The 18,604-nt window shown below is 32.8% G+C and overlaps 1 protein-coding gene across 1 annotated transcript in view; it reads left to right on the forward strand.

Moving 5' to 3' along the window:
* The window catches only part of LRRC7 (leucine rich repeat containing 7), a 364,327-nt gene that overhangs the window by 140,596 nt on the left and 205,127 nt on the right, over positions 1-18,604 (forward strand). Inside the window, 1 exon segment of the mRNA XM_033115988.1 lies at positions 1,454-1,510. Coding sequence (XP_032971879.1) covers positions 1,454-1,510 — 57 coding nt within the window.

The following is an 18,604-nucleotide window of genomic DNA, read 5'->3' on the forward strand; positions in this document are numbered from 1 at the left end:
GTGATTTAAGGTGAAATAGTTAAACAGTGAAATATTCTTCAAACACTAGTAATTCAGAGAATCCAATTAATATATTTCAAAGTAGCCTCAACTGAGTACATTTTAAAATTCAGTTATAAACATGAGCATGGGGGGAGGGAGGTCCACAGTGTGAGGGATATAAATGATAAACGTCTAAGGAAAAAACAAACAAACAAACAAACAAACAAAAACCTCATAGACAAGACAGACAATAGTTTAGTGGTTACCAGAGGGTAAGGGGAGTGGGGGGTGGGAGATGAGGGTAAGGGGGATCAAATATATGTTGATGGAAGGAGAACTGACTCTGGGTGGTGAACACACAATGTAATTTATAGATGATGTGATACAGAAATGCACACCTGAAATCTATGTAATTTTACTAACAATTGTCACCCCAATAAATTAAAAATAAATAAATAAATAATAAATAATAAGGACAAGAGGAAAAAATAAAATGAAATAAACAGAAAATTTAAACTTGCCTCAAAAAAAAAAAAAATCATGACTAAAATTCAGTTATAAACATGAGTGTCCCCAACTGCAGACTTTAACAAGTAGCTAGGTGTGACATGCATTCTCTAAACTGCTTACATAGCCGAAACATGAACACCTTTCATCCTCTTCACCGAATGCTGCCGCCTCCCGATCGTATAATGCTCTCGATTTTTCCTGCCATCCACTTCCGAAATGTTAAGAGTCCTTTTCGGTCAATGAACTTATGGTGATCCATAGCACTTTCCCCTTGTGCAATTAATGATGATCGTCTTTATCGCTGCCCTATTAACCTTATGATGTTCCAGGTACTCTGCTTTACATGTGGACCTCACTTATATTCAAAACTCTATTCATCTGACACTGTTATCCACTACCTTATCGATGGTGAACTTAGGAGGTGTTAATTAATTTGCCCGGTGTCGCAGAGATACACTATGAGCAACTGAATGTCATCCAGATCTTTCTGACCATAAAGCTCAAGCTCTTAACCACTATGCTACATTATTTACTCTATAAGTTCATTTATAGTACTTTTAGGGAAAGTAAACACAGCACCTGGAATTTAGTAGATATTCAGTAATCTGTTGAATGCATCCAATTAAACAACAGTGAATGTATTTTTGTAAAACATGAAATTTAAAAGATTTGGGCTCAATGATGTCTTTGAATGATCTTTATTTTTAGGAAATTTTGATCAATTTACAAATCACTTGTCAAATTTGATTTTGACAAATTTTTTTGACAAATGATATTTGTTATTTTCTAATGTTGATGCAACACTTCTCTTAATCAACTTGTATTATTCTTTAAAATCTATAACCATGGCATGTGATGTTGGACATAGTTGTTGGGAGAATGTAGTGATTATGGACTTTACCACAGGAATATTGTTGTGTAGAAAAATATTAAGAAGCAATTTTTAAATTCATTTCTACAGACTTGTCAAATTACGGATCTTGGAGTTAAGAGAAAATCATTTGAAAACTCTACCAAAGTAAGTGACTGCATATTTTCTAAATTTTTAATTGTGATTTTTTTTTCGCTATGAAAAAAACTGACTATTTTTAGTTTGGCTATGCTTTGCCATTTTGATTGTTAATTTTTCTATAATTTTTCCTAGAGACTGAAAAGTAGTCTACACTATAAGAGATTCATATTAAATAAAAATGTATCCATCCTTATAAAATCGTATAACTACATGTAAATGTGGGAAGAACCCATTTAAGTTTCTTCTTCTCATAGCTGAACACATAGACCAGTAAATTACTACATTGAACTTATTAAATTGATAGTTTTAAGCTCAAAAACAATCAGCAGTTTCAAAAAGTTCAACCCAATAAGATGCTTAAATTTTCAAGTTTGTTTATGGATTGTGATAGTTTTTAAGTTTTTAAATCAAGACTGTACCAAAATGTTTTATTTCAAAAATGATTAAACTTTTTCTAGAGATCCTAAAGTGGTTTGAAGAAAATTTATGTTTATAAATTCTTTCAAACTGTTCTTTTAGTCTATTTAAAATTTGGTTTATGTAATAACACAGGATTTTTATGTAAAATCTAATACCAAAATTTTATGTAATGTTTAGTTTCATAAAATGCTTTGTTGTACTATGCCTTGACTTATTTATGTCTAATAATAGAATTTGGTGCTATACAGGGGAAAAAATATTTTGAAAGTCAAAAATTATTCAAAATGGGAAGTTTTTTTACTCAAATAAATCAATATGAATGGTATATGTTACAATTAAATTATTGAAAGTACCATGTTGCTATTATTACCCTCGTGCAGTATTGCAAAAAATATTGAGTACAGTGATTAATTTTTCAAACATATTAGCAAGACTTAGACATCTTTCTTCTGCTGAACCAAAACTTAACTTTATTTCTTACTTTTTAAATCCTTTCCCTAAGCAAACTGGACTGAATTTCATTGATTTTTTTTTTTAGCCAATAAAGCAATAAAATACCTTCAAGCATATTTTATGTATGATATCATGTATGAAAATTCTATCAGAGTAATGTTAAACTTTCAATAATGACATGGATCTCATTTAAATATATAGAGAGAGATAAAACATCTATTCTTCCTCTATAAATGGAAGGAGAAAATGTCTCCGTATCTAGACACCTTGCACTTTTGAGTAGCCTTTCTCTAAGCCATAGCGTTATGTACAGGTTTAATGGATGGCACCTCTCTCAGGTTGGGGGCATAAGCAGAGATGGGAGTATGATTGAAAGTGTTTCTGGTTTGGCATTAATCTCCTGTAAATGTAGCTAGTGCCAACATTTCCATGCCCAATGCTTTAAATGTTACATTTAAAATACAGTGGAAACATGGCTAAGTAAAAACTTAACCATGGTGAAAGGGCAGTTGTCGCCTTCATCTAAATACATATGTTTAGATCAAGGAGAAGACATTGAATATGTGGAGGAGAATCCTTTCCCCTCTGCTCTCAAATAATAGCTTTGATGTGAAATGTGAAATAAATCTAAAATAACTTGTCAGGTTTTTAAATGTATATATTTAAGATAGAAAGTTTAAGTGTAAATTAGCGCCTGACTATATTGATAATGTATAGAATTCATATGAAATAGCTGTGTGAATGATTCATGGTAATGGATAATAATGCTCATAATTGGTGTGTGGGTATTCTGTAGGATTTGAAACTGTGGCGCAGTATCAAAACAGAATGGAAGTAAGTGGGATAATATGCATTCAACTGCATTTGGCATAAAATACATTGTAAAGATGTGTAGAAATGACAGCTGGTCTCTTTTGATGGATTATTACGCATGTATAACTTGTATCACTGTTACAATGTTTACATGTAAAGACATTTTCAAAGTTCTTTTCAATCTAGTATGTTCACCTTTTAACTTATAGACAAAAATCTAAAGAAACAAAACATGCATAAAATACAGAGAACTGTATCTTAGTTCTGGTGTCTATAAAATGAGAGTTGCAGAAAATTCTGTCGTAAATAAAAATAAACTGTGTTTTCTCTATGTATTACACATAGTACCTCTGATCACCAAGCTAGGCCTGTAACTGAGAGATACATCAGAGCTTTCAACTCTCCTTTATTTTGTACTTCCGGTGAAAATAAAGAAACGTACTTTTTGGAAAAACAACTTAGTTTTATAATAATTACTCCAAGAAGAGATAGTTCATTATTTCCTCAGGGATACAAATAAGATGCCAAGTCTTTAGGGGTCCTCAGTGATTTTCTCTTCTTTTCATCTTCTGTATTAAAGTCCATATGCCTGGCAATCTGTGAAAAAGGTAAAAATCTGTAAGAATTATGATATACCATACATTAAAATGTGTATCCTTTTAGTAAACTAATAGAAACATTTTGATATGTGCAGATTCTAGAACAAATTATTACAGTTATTAAATAGAAATTAGTATTATAATTTTTTACAGCTTCTTTATGATCATTCTTCTAGATATATCAGTGAGTGAGAAAATTAAATTTCTCTTATACACATTTGCTTAAAAATCATTGAAACAGTTGGTCTTGATTATGACTAATAATTGACAACTTTGAACATCTGAATAAACTAACTAATTAAAATGAAAAACCTTTAGGTTTCAAGATACAATTTTTTCCTCATAGCAGAATTATTCTCATGATTACATTTTTCGAGGGCAAATCAGAAATGTGTTTGTTCTCATTTGATGCTCTTACACTAGTTATTTCTGTGTAGAATTCACTTACCACTAATCTTTGTATGACTAGATCTTCCTTATGCTTTACATCTTTCCTCAGATATTACCTCCTTAGGCTTTCCCTGATCACATCATAAGATTGAACCCTCCTCCCCCAGCCTTTATACCATTTCACTCTTACATTTGAAATCCTTCCTAACACTTATGGTTCTGTGAATTATTTTAACTCTGTTTACTTTGAGAGATGATCTCCTTAGGAGAACCTAAGGTCCATTAAGGAGAGGATTTATTTTTTTCTTTTCTGTCACTGCTAAATCTTCAGAGCCTAAAACAATGCCTGGCACACAGTAAGCACTCAATAAATAAACAAGAATGCTGATGTATTGATTCAAATGAGAAATATCCATCATGCGTCCTGGACATTTTGTCAGTTGATTATTTTCCCCATAGAAAATTATATGGGATATCAAATACTATAATCAGATGGGTCTGTGGTAATCATCAGATGGAGGAGAACAAAGATAAATGATTGGAGGTTCTCAATGGCTGATAGCTGAGCCTTGAATTTTAAACTTAGACACACACACACACACACACACACACACACTCCCTTGGGTTGTTATAATTACATATAATAGCTAAGGCATGACAAGGGAGGAAAGTAATTTCAAATTAAGAATATTAAGATTTATAACAACTAAAGAAAATCGTAAAGTAATATAACTTATTTCTTTGCTTTTGTCATTAAAATGTGATACATTTAATCCAGAAACAATATATCTCAAGAAAAGGTGAAAGGATAAGAACAATTTTTTAAAATGAAAATTAAAAACCAATTCCTTGGAAGTAACATAACATATAAATGACTAGTAATAATAGTGGGTTTTACCTTTAAATAAAATACTTTCATAATTATGAGAAGAATTTTTCTAATAATTTTAAGTTAAAATATGGCCTGCCCAATAGTATATTATGGCTACGATTAACTTTGTTTTAACTTGAACTAAAATATGATTTTATGTTATTGTGTCTGTAACAATTTTGAAAATATGAATATGAAGAAAAAGAAACACAGATTCAGCTGATATTAATGTTTACTTTTACCCTGCCTCCTGGGTACACAAGGCATGAAATGTGATTCCTCAATCTGCTATCATAAACACTGACTAAGAGTAATATTTCAGACATGTTCCAGTAGAATTTCTGGGGCAATATCAATAGAGTCAACATTGGTGAGCCGAACAAAAAAGGGAAAAATGAATGAACTTGGTGGTAAAGGAACTCTTAAGAGTTGCTTGAAGAAGGATTCAGAGTGGAGAATATAAATCTGAAGTAGTGACAACTTAATTTGGATCATGAGCTCCTCTGAGAAACTGAAAAAAGCTGTTGAATCTAGAAAAGAATTAACTCCAAAACCCAGTTGTAACTATTTCCAGTACATTCATGGTCTATTGTGAGTTTCCACATTTTTATTTTCACCTGAAAGTAGATTATTTTTTGTCTTTTTATGTAAAATAAGCCACATCAAAATACTTAGTATGCTGTTAAAGAACACCAAAAAAAAAGGACCCTCTCAATTTTAAAGGACCAAATTTGTCAAGTGGATTATTTTAATTATGTAACTGTTTATAGTATATTTGCTCAAAAGAGAATATTTTATTGAGCAAAATTTCATTTGGTTCATTAATAGGATTATATTTTACTGTCATCTATGAAATTTTTTGAACCCTACATAAAAAATATCATTAAGATATAGTTTTAAAGAAAAATTTTCCCAAGCATGAATGCTACTCTGAAAACCACGACATAAACTATGTATGCTTGACACCTAGTGAATTGTGTGTCCATCACATATGAGTTTGTTCTTTAGGTGTCATTGCTTTTATTTAGTGATGTCCTCCCTGAAAAGAAAGGTTCAGAAACTCTACAGTATCTCCCTTTCTCAGTGTCTAAGGACCCAAACATAACACCCATATATTCATAGAAGGTGTCAAAACATTGTGCCTTATCTGGACATAGACTCTAAGGAGAAAAGATCCCCTTGAATTATAAATATAAATTAAAATCAGAGCTACATTAAAGCACTTTTAGTGGGAAACGTTAGATCATGAAAGTCAAGAAAAGACTGAAGAAGTATTTCAAACTGAAGAAGACTAAAGAGACGTTATAACTAGAATTGGTTCTTTTGGCAATAAAAAATTATATTGGGACAACTGGCAAAGTTTGCATGGGGTCTGAGGATTGGATGGTAGCAATGTATCAATGTTGATTTCCTAATTTGGGTGGTTGCATTTTGCTTTGGTAGGAGAATGTTCTTTTTTGTAGCAAATAGACACTGAAGTATTTGGCAATGATGGGCCACCAGGTTTGCAATGCATCTCAAGTAGTTCAGAAAAGTTATTTGTTTGGTACTTTGAACCATTTTGTAAGTTTGATTGTTTAACTTATTTGAAAAAGTGATTTTCAAACAAAAATTCTTCAAAATTAAAAAGCACTGTTACATGGAGAAAATTATAACCTTCACTTCTGAAATACTTGTAGATATAGAGGGCAAGGGGAGAGTTTGCATTCACGTAATAAAATGCCTATGTATAAAAATGAACATTTCAGTGATAAAGGTTCTACATATGTGAATAATATATGTACTGTGGATTTACTTTTTCCCACATGAATGGCAATATATACTTCATATATTCGTAATTATAACTCAGATTTCTATTTATTAGCAAAAAACATTTTTTAGTTTTCATAAATTCATTTATTCTTTTTAAATAAGATTACTCTATAGTCAGAGTTACAAAAATATAATGTACTTGTCATGTTTTCCTTTTTGAAACCTCTCTTCCTTTGTTTTGTATTTTACTACCTTATTATTGGCAGCATAATGAAGAAAAAAATCATAAAATAATATGTATTCTGAAATGGACAGTTGTGATTAAGTCATTTTCTATTCTCATTTCAGTGGTCCTATTAATGAATTTATCTCATTTGAAATTACTGTACTAGTTACCTCAATAAAAGACATCAATAGGTTCGTTGGTGCTATTGTAACAAAAAATTCCATTGTCAGGCACAGCTTACAGGATAGCTTTTTGATGTTTCTATTAACTGTTTTTGTGACTATAATACATAATTGGATAAAATGTGTTTTTTATACTCATATAACCTTATGCTTTAATCAATGTATATTAATTTATAAGGCATAGTGTTTTGCTAAACCCATGGTACTATCCCATTCTCGGTTATCTTTACAAAATGACAATATGACAAGCAAGCTAACCAAGGGTAACCATAGTAGTGGCCTCTGGTTGTACAGAATTGCACTTAGAATTAGGTTTTTTCTTTACTTCTTCTCACCTGGTGTTATACTGTAAATTCAAATGAAGCAAGTAGTACATATTCTATAAATTATAATGCATTATAACAATGTAATTATTAGAGTCTCATGAAATATCAAGCATACATCTTCCAAAGATTCACTAGCGGAAAGGCTATAGCTCTCTGTCTTGTGAACTAACTATTTTTTTAGCCTACTTTCGATATAAAATTAGGATTGAGAATATTATGGCTAGCTAAGTTTGTATCAAGTTCAGTGAGGTGCTAGGGAGAGGGCACACACGCCACATAAAACCATTAGATCCAATCACTCGTTCAGAGTACTTCAATCAATAGCCACTAGGATCGCTGATGATTAAATTTACCAAAAATAAAAGCTGTCTGATATAATCATGAGGTTGAAAGTGCTGTGGCTTCAGCAGTTTCATTAGGTCTCAAGGCTTAGTCTCTCATGGACAATTATAACTTGTGCTTCATTCTGTTTACCTGGGAAGATAATGTACTTGAACGGGTATGCTTTGCAGCCAGACCAACCTGGTTTGTATTCAGGCCCTTGCTGCTTGTTAATGATTATTTAACTACTTTAAACTTCATTATTTTTAAAGAATACTGGGTAGTCATTACCTTCTTTGAACTGTAAACTGTATTTTGGGTCATAGGTGATGAAAATGAGTCTCGTGATCATGTAGGACCAGGAAAGTGCGTAAACTCTGGCACTTGGAAAACTTCAGTGTGTGCAAGAAAAACTGGAATTAGTCATACTTTTTTTTTTCATTTTATCTCATAAAAATCTCTTTATTAGAAAGGGAATGGTGTTTTTTCAGTATTTTCTTCATAACAAAGGCTTAAAAATCATGTGATCCTACTTTGCTTTTCTTCATTTCAGGCAGTACTGTAATGAGAACTCATATAAATGATTGTTTCTCATCCTTAGTAATGTATGTGAGAACTTCAACTAAATATTAGACTGGTACAAAAGTAAATGCAGTTTTTGCAATTATTTTTAACCTTTTAAACCGCAATTACTTTTGCACCAAAGTAATATCTATCAATTATTAAAGACTGGCTTTTTTTCTTTTTAAAATTGGTAGTTTCTTTGGGAAAATTGGACAAAGATAATAAAAGACATGATAAAAAAATAAATAGACCAACACTCTCAACAAGCACCAAGAGGAACATGTCCACCATTTATGAGTTCATATACTTTTATAAATCCATTCATTGCAGCTTTGCAAATTCAAATAATTGAATGTGGACAGTTCCTCTCCCATTTATGGATAAATGTGGTATCTTTTAAAGATATATTCTGAACATCACACTAGTATTGACCTAGGTCTCAGAGTTTGGGGCCAGAAAAATACACAAAGACACAAAGGACCTAATTAATAGATGTACTCCTGTGGTCTCAGATATCACCTCTCTGGTGATGAATTGCAAACATTTACCTGAATTCCAATTTTATATTCCAATAGCCAGATCTCAAATGGAATATTCACCACCTATCAAAACTGAAATCATTTTCATCTTTCTCCTGCACCCACGACTCCATTGCAAAACCAAACTAAACCAAAGCAAACCAAACAGAAATCCCAGGCTTCTTATGATAAATGCCTAATGGCTGTACCATCCACCTCTTCACAGAAATTAGAAATCTTCATCCTCTTTTCCTCTTCTACTATCCCCACATCCACCTGCCATCAACTTATGTCACATCTAAGCACTCTTGCTTCTGTCTTTGACCTACTTGAGTTCCTTAATATTACTTGCCTTAGTCTCCAGTAACTCCTCCTTTCCTTTATCTCCCTTACTGGGTCCATCTCCTTATTGTTGTCAGTGTTTTCTTATTAAAATAGGCACATGTCAATTTAAAAGCTCACAGCTTGCAGAAGACAAACATGTAAAGACCCTTCATAGTTTGGAGTCAGCATTTCTAGTCTTACTACCTTCCAACATTCACCATCCCACAGGCCCTCTCTGCTACATCCAATGTATAACACACTTTTGTACTTCCAAGCATCTTTCTTAGAAACGTTCCCTTTTCTGTCTGAAAATCTCCAAATCTCCCCTTAATTTTTTCATCACTTTTACTGTGAAATTAGTCATAGATTCTGCAGAGTGGTAGCTTTGAAAATCAAAGATTTTCTTTTTTTTTTTTTACTTTCTTTTTTTTTTTAGTTAAAGTTTATTGGGGTGACAATGGTTAGTAAAGTTATATAGGTTTCAAGTGTACAATTCTGTAATACATCATCTATTTATTACATTGTGTGTTCACCACCCAGTCAGTTCTCCTTCCGTCACCATATACTTGATCCTGTTTACCCTCATCTATTCCTGTGGTCTTAAATATCACCTCTCAGGGGGTGAATTGCAAACATTTACCTGAATTCCAATAGCCAGATCTCAAATGGAATATTCACCACCTGAAAATCAGAGTTTTTCAAGGCAAAGGTTTCACAAGAATTTTAATCTAATTATAGTTGGACTCAGAAATCTAAGCTTCATTTTGTGAGAGAATTTTTTCAATCGTCTTGAATATGTTATTTTCAGTTCCAACTCTATAGTCCAGCTGTCGAGTATGTGATGCTGAGCAGTATGCTTTTCCTTTCAAATTATAAATTTTGTAATAGGACAATCTTAGCAATAGTGGACACTCAAGAGGTATTGTTGAATGATTTTCACTAGGACCTTCTCTACTATAGACCGTCACCGACTTATGGTGGTTTGAGTTACGGTTTTTTGACTTTGCAATGGTACAGAAGCCATATAGATTCAGTAGAAACTGTACATTGGATTTTGCATTTTGATATTTCCTGGGCTAGCTCTATGCAATACGGTAGCTCTCTCCTGATACTGGGGGGCGGCAGCAAGATGATTTTGCCCAACTCTAGGCTAATGTGCGTGTCTAGGGCATATTTAAGATGGCCTAGGCTAAGCTATGATGTTTGGTAGGTTAGGGGCATTAAATGCATTTTCAACTTAATGATATTTTCAGTGTATAATGCGTTTATCAGGACATAATCCCAGCGTTAAGTCCAGGAGCATCTGTATTTTGGTAAGTGCGGGACAAAACTGAACTTCATGAGATATGCTTCATTCCAGCATTTTAAGAGATTTCCCTGCCATCTATGTTTTCAGTTTTACTTTGAAAAGGACTCTTGAAGAGTAAAGTACAAACTACTCTGTTATTGATTATTGGCTCAATAATAGATGCTAAAACAAATGAAATATCTCTAGCTCTCCATAAATTGTCTGCTCTCTTTGTGTGTCCACTTTCCTCTCTACTCAAGTCAGGGTTAATTCAGGTTTTTCAGTACGCAAAATACATCCTTAAAAGGCTTGATTTTCTGTTGAACAGGCTCAAGGGGGATATTTCTAAGTTCCTATAGTTTTCCACAGTTTCTGTGACATTTAACATCAGTGCCTGAGCAATATTAAAAATAAAAATTCACATATTATATTAACTTTGTGATACTAATTTCTTTGGATTTATGTTTTCTTTTAGTGATATGAGATGTTAGTTTTTCCTTCATGGCTTTTAAAAATTATGATTTCTTCCCTGCCAAACTTCTTATTCCATTATCATTAGTTTTGCATCATTTACACTCAAAAGGATCCCAAACCTTTACCTAACTGCTTTGTATTTCTATTCATTTTTCTTTTCTCTTTATATTTAAACTATTTTCAGTATATCAAAAGGACTTCCATTAACATTTAGTACAAAATAACAATATATATATATATATATGCTAGTTATAAATTAAGTGTCCTATAATTTTACAAGTAATATTAGAAATAAAATTAATTAGATTGAAATACTATGACTTTTACCAAAGAGTGGCTGTTTAGATTTATGTTTATTCTAAAAAGGTATACTGAAAATAGTATGCTACATGAATTGGTTAAAAATAAGTACAACATATTTTCCATTAAGAAACGTTCAGTGGCAATTTAGATAAATTACTTTGTCTTTTAACTACATTAAAATGGTATTAAGGCTATTGACTCTTCTGATTATAGTAAAGCATTTCTAAATTAAACAGATTTCTAAAAGCAAAAGTTTTACTTTGATTAAATGTTTCACGCAATTTCCAAAAACAAATGGAAAAGCATGTCTTATAGTAAATAGAATCTTAAAGGGCATTTCTTTAATTATTATATCCAACTAAATGGATATACATTTTAAATATACTTATATGCTTTAGTTTTATAAAAGGAAGATGTTATACCTAATGTCTGTATTTAAGAGAGAATATAAAATTAAAAACTTTTGGCTTTGCATTTCTTATACAATAGCATCCAAAGCACTAACCGTAGTGTTCCAGACCTCAGTCTGGCCCCCACTTTCCCTCCAGCCACTCCCCGCTCAATTCCCGAAATTTGACTTGCAGGTTTGTGCCTCTGCATATTGGCTGATAAGTTCTTTCTTTATATAACTTACAAGTTGCTCATAAAGAAATACGTTTAAAAATAACTTTAATTGAGCATGTACCTAACATGTTTCAGACACTATTCTAGGAGCTAAAGGATATGACAATGAACAGTAGAGACAGACACACTCTATTCTTCAATGACTTCCAAACTTAGTGGAGGAAGACATACAATAAACACACAAACAAGGGGATAAGGCAGGCAATTGCTATAAAGAAAACAGGATGATGTTATAGAAACTGTTTGGCTTTGGGTTTTTTGTTTGTTTAATTGGTTGGTTGTTTGGTTTGGTTGTTTGTTTGTTGTTTTCGGCGAGGCTGGTCAGGGAAGACCTTGGTGAAAAGGTGGCATTTGCATTTATTCAAGTAAGATGGGAACAGAAAGCTGAGCATTGGCATTAGCAAGATATAGGTCATTGATGGGAGCTTGGTAAGAGCTATTTCAGTAATGCATTATGTGCAACCTCATTGGCGTAGTTGAGGCGAGAGTAGGGATTAGCAAAAGGAGACAATAAGTACAGTCACCTTCACTAAGACAACCTTCACTAAGTTTGGTTGCAGAATGGAACCGTGAAAACGTGACAGCAACTGGATGACGATATGGTGTCATGAAAAGTTTTTTGTGTTTTTTTTAATACAGATGGTGTTAAAGCATATTTGCAAGCTGATGGGAATTATCCAGTAGAAACAGGAATAGATGATTCTAGAGAGAAGGGAAATAATTACAAAACTAAATATATGAGGAGGTGAGGGAATGTGATGCGGAGTGCAAGTGAAGGAGGTGGCCATAGAAGCAAGGATCCTTCTAACACGGACACATAAAAGTCCTAGAGAAGATGGATATGAACATGGATCGCGGCCTAGGAGTGGAAAGATGAGAACGTTCTCGACTAATTGCTTTGATTTTCTCTATGACGCATGAAGAAGAATTATCACCTGAGAGTGAGAAAGGAATGGTGGAGATTTTCTCTATGACGCATGAAGAAGAATTATCACCTAAGAGTGAGAAAGGAATGGTGGAGATTTGAGGAGATGGGAGAAATTAAGAAAAAGCAGTTCTCTTAGAGAATGGGGAAGTGAATATTTTAGGGTGTTGTCATAGAATCAATCGTCTGGCAGAGATGGCTGCCCACTTGAAATTTAAGTGTATATATTTGAAAGAAATCCATTCACAACATTGAACAACCTTCTTCAGCAAGTCAGATACTTTGCTGCTGGCACAGAAGGAGACAGCTGGCTAGGCTTTGCCAGGCATGCCAGATGGAAGAGGAAAGGGACAAGGGAACTTAGGCTGCTTACAGGAGAGTGCCCGGAATCTGGGACTACACAATCTAATATTGAGGATGGAGAAAACTGAGCATATGAAACGGTCAAGAAAAAATGTTTATTTTCCCGTCTCTCTTTTGTTGATGTACTGTGAATCTTGAAAGTACAATCCATATCCCACTTTCTCTATAAATGTCTCATGACACTTCAGGAACGCATAATTTATTTCTTACCCTTTGCTACCATAGCATTGTGTACATTCCTTTGTGATAGCCTTTATCACATTATATGGATTTTTTGTCTAAGTGTATCCCCAATATCTTACTTTTATTTGTTTATTTATTTATTAATTATTTATTTATTTATGTATATATATTGGCAACAATGTGGGGCATAAGGAAGTTTCTCAAAAAATATTTGCAAAAATGAAGGCAGGCAGTGTGGTATAGAAGGAAGTGCTTTAGTGCCTAGAAAAATGCCAAACACTTGGTGGGCGTCTGATGAATACTTGATTGATTGTAAGGACCAGAAATGAATAAGAAGTTAAACCCTGTGATGTTTTCTCGTTAAGTACTTTGTCCACTACAGCTGACTCTTGATTATTAAAAAATTAACTCAAGCACAATGCACATTGTTTTTCTTTCCTCTTATTTCACGTGCATACCTTTTAGCCATTCCCCTCGCCGTTAGCTTTGAAGAGAGTACACTACAGCTGTCTTATCGGTGGTGCTATCTTTTGTTTTAAAAAAAAATGTTAGCAATATAAAGATGTAGCTTAAAGATGATGACACTTCTAGTTATACAGTTAGCTTTATTTACTTTCTTGGATTAGCTAACTGCGATTGTTATCTATTGTAATTGGGCAAAAAGTAAACTTCGTATATATTTTTTATGATTCCTTATAAGAAAATACATTATAGTATGTTTATATAGAATGAATTTCCATAGCATTATGTAAAATGAAAATATATTCTAAAAAAAGGAATAATTAAGGTACAGTGTAATATGGCCTCTTCTAGATTGTCAAATGTTGTTGCCTGGGAAGCAAACCATTTAAAACACTTTGTATCCAAATATCCATAATGCAATTATAATTTGCTATAGAGGTATTTTAGCAAAGTTTCTATAGCTTACTAAATGCATTCTACTTGGAAATGTTTACAAAATCTTTAAATCTTCCCTGATACCCAAATACAGCTACTACACATCTCCCTGATGCTATCAGGCAAAAAACAAAAACAAAAAAAAAAAACACTAATAGGTGATACACAGTGTGTTCCATTGTTGTATTGAAGAAACCATTATTTGGTGATTTGTTATTTATCTGAAATTGTAAAATAATCCATGTCTTGGAATTCTGTTCTACTTATCATTAAGAAATTAGCACCTTTTAGTTTTTCTTTTAGATGTAATTCCTGGTAGAAATTATTCACTTAAAATAAGTATTCAGACTGTCATAGGAAGAAGTATGTTGAAAGATGAAGGCAAAGCTGAAATTCAGTAAATGGTGGGAGAAAGTAGATGAAAAACATGAACACAGTTGGTTTGCGCAGTGGATAGCTGTTATCTTTTAGAGTAACAAAGAGAAACCTGAAACTCTTGCTTCAGTTGTAATTCACTAATTGATATAATATTTTGTATATTTTTAAATCAAATGTAATGATTAAGATTCAATAGTGGTTATAAGTAAAATTTATTCATTTATAAAATCTTGGCATGCATTCCTATTGTGAGGTTTTGAATAGATGGTACAAAATCCCATTAAATAAACTCATTATGTTTCCTATTTCTATTCTACCTGCAAAGCAAATATTAAATAAGTAAATCAGCATAGTTCTGTTTGAACTCTTGAATGTTTTTAACTTGAGACCTTAGATATAATTGTAGCATGGATAATTAACTTTCCTAATTTTGTTTCTATTGTTTTCTGTCACTTTTTTCCATCTGTATTTTCAAATAGAAATGCACACTGATTTTTCCCTCGGGCTTTACTAAACAAGTAAGATGAAACAGGAATATTAATTTTTTGGTATATCATAAGTTCTTTTTTAACCATCATACTTGGGGTGACCTGATGCAATGGGATTCCAGAAATCTTTATAAAGCTCACACAGAATAAAATTACTGCTTGAAAAGTTTGTAATAAAAAATAAGTATTGCTTTGAAAAAAGAGCTGTTAGATGAGCTGTGTCAACAGTTTAATAACAAAATAAAAAAAATCTTCTTTTAAAACCCAAGGCAAATTTCCAAAATATACCAGTATTTTTTTAATTAAAAATTCTATTTTATATATATATATATATATTTTAAGTTTACAAAATAAAATCTGTATTCTTTTTTCTTAACTCAACCTATGGTTCCCTTCCTACATCAGGAGCAAGAAAAGTATCATGCCGAGTGGAGGGGCCTTGGGCTTTAGAGAGGGTAAACATGAATTCAGATCTCTTTCACCTCTTAGTACCAGTGTTTTAGGGCAAGTGGTTTAGCCTCTTTGAACTTCAGTTTTCCTATTATGCATTTAGACATTATAAATAATACAGTGTGTGCATTATACCCAATAGCGCTTCACATAGTTGATGCATAATAAATAGAAGTGGTTCTTAAGCTTGCAGAGGGAAGGGGCAAAAAAGAAGCCGAGAGAAGCTTCTTGGAGGGACTCATATTCTGCAGAAGACCTTGCTCAAGATAGAAAGAAATTCAGAGAGAAGGGTCATTCCAAAGCAGGCTACCCCAATATTACCATGCTAGAAGTTCTCTCCTGATATTCTCTTTTCCTGTCATCCTTTGAGTTGGGGAGTTTGAGCGAGGCTCTGGGTTCCAAGTTTACCAGTTCAGCTCCTGCTTTGTCTGCTGTTCCTCACTGTGGCACTTACACAGCAGGATCCAGGTAACAACTGCTCGGGAAACCAAAGTACTGATATTAGAATCACTCCCTCTGGCCCACGTAAGTCGTAAGATATGTGTGCCAAATTTCTGTGGAGCACGTACCCACTTTGTATTTCCTGAGCTATCTGACGTCTAGATCTTGAGGAACTGTCCTCTGCGTCCTTTTATCTTATTTAATCATACAGTAGTAACCTTCTTGATGCTTGGCATTCTGCCTTGCACAGAGTTGAACAATAATCAATAGTTGTTGAACAAATGAAGAAATAAATGTCATTTATTTTCACGGAGTGAGTATTTTTAACTTGGAACCAGAGGTCTAGCAATACACATACAGCATATTTGCAATAAGGGGCAGTATTGTGTGCGTATCACCGTGCACCACCAGCACGCTCCAAATCAGACATCATGTGTCCCATATTCTCATACTGAAATCCAGCACACTTATTCAAGTCAAAATTTAATTCATCAAAACCTTGAGTAGACATATGGATTATTAACATGACTAAGAAAGATGTGTTTATTTATAGAAACAATAAAAATTTTCAAATTATAACTTTTTGTTCACACAATGGATAATGAAGACCTGTGTATTTTGGTTATTTGATAATATTTATATCCTTTGAAGGTCAAATACATTCAACTTTCTTTGTTATTTTCATACTTACTTGATAGTATATAATAGCATGTTTTATGCCAGAGTTAAGGTCTATTATGTTTTCAAAGTGTCCTTGTCTTAAATAAAATAATGTAATTGCCTGAATATCCATAAAGATTACATAAAAATCAGTTCAAAAACAATATAATTATTTCTGGCCAATTCAGAAAAGTTGTTCTTAACTAGAATGCTGTGGCACATGAGAACCACATCAATACTTCACAAACATGCCAATTTCAGTTAACATGTCAATGTTATGTTGGCTACAACTGAACATTCTTACCTTTATGGCTGTAAGTGTCAGGGAGAACATTGCCCTGACCGCGCGCTGTAGTGCTGGGTGGAATGGGACACAATTTCTGTAAATAAGAGGTCATAGTTAAGCCAAAAGAAGATGGTATGTCCACTGAAACAAATGGTATTTTTTTTCTTGAATATATTCTAGTTCAAGTAAGGCAGTAAACAGGATTATTCAAACAGCCAAAAAGTACATGAGGGTGAATAAGGAATCATTTAACGTTGTGGATGCTTTTATAAATACTGCATGATATTGTTATACCCTTATAGCTATTACATTGAATTATTGCTGGCTGTTTAATGTTGCCATGAATATTTTAATATGTTCAAAACATGCCATCACTATTTATAATATGAGAAAACGTACAGAGAACACACAAAAATATGAGCCTCTGCCTAACATAACTCATTTGAATTTATAAAAATTTAAAAAGCCATGCTACATGTTTGACTTGATTTAATAATCCGATTCTCCCCTATGACACCTGTTTTCTTGGTGATTCTTCTTATTAGGCAAGTTCAGTAGATAATCACTGGTGGTTAAGGAAAAGATTTGGCAAAGGTCCATTTTCCTGATTCTGTGACATAGAAAGAGTAGTCATTAGAATGATGATCGTGCCCCACCTATCTTTGAAGAGGCAAGATAACTTAATTTTGCTTTTAATAGGAAGACTATATTTTTTTTTCCAATCAATATATACACAAAACACAGTTTAGTTGAGTTTCTGTGTCGACATCCAACAAAGAGCCCCTTCAGACAGAAATAAGAAAGGCAAACTTTGGATTGTCTTCTATTCCAATCAGGTTTTTAATAGACTATGGCACTAGTGAGACAACCAAGGACAAACTTTCTATAAAGATCTAGAAAGGGTATAGTTTAAGGAAATGGTTTATGCAACTATAAATTGTACTCTTAGCGCTAGGAAATGAATGTAACTATTCACAAACAAAAATAAGTTCCCCTGCTCCTCTCCCAAAAAGTTTTCCTGGATCAATCCAGATCCAAACCCAGTGCTTTTATATAATTCATAATAGCGCATGTTTCTGTTGAGAGTGACTCAGTTTATACCACCTGTGTAAATGAGGATTACATTAATAAATGTATCAGAATTGAGTTTTGATCATTTCCAATACCTAGATGAAGAAAAATTTAAATATTTTTTAAAAAGCATACAATAAATACATGCATGGTGATTCCTGCATTATATAAAGTTTATTCAATAGCTCTGCTAACATATTAGTATCACATACCTATAACCTATATAATAGATTTACTATGTTTGTGTTGTCAAACTACCATTATTAATTATGATCCCTGAATCCAACATGCTATTGACAGACCGCTAATCTGATTATTCGGTCTTTTCTTTTTGATTAGTAAAGGCTTTTATTATAAGGTGAGCCAGGAATTTTTATACCTTTTATGTTGCTCTGGTGGCAGTTAGGGTTAATGGCTTCTGATATTAAGTCTTTTTCTGTTGATAAGTGTAATGTAATCACTTTTGCAGAAGCTTTTCTTTAGCTAAATTATAAAAATTTAAACATTGTC

Source organism: Rhinolophus ferrumequinum, chromosome 9, assembly GCF_004115265.2.
Source record: "Rhinolophus ferrumequinum isolate MPI-CBG mRhiFer1 chromosome 9, mRhiFer1_v1.p, whole genome shotgun sequence".
Lineage (NCBI taxonomy): Eukaryota > Metazoa > Chordata > Mammalia > Chiroptera > Rhinolophidae > Rhinolophus > Rhinolophus ferrumequinum.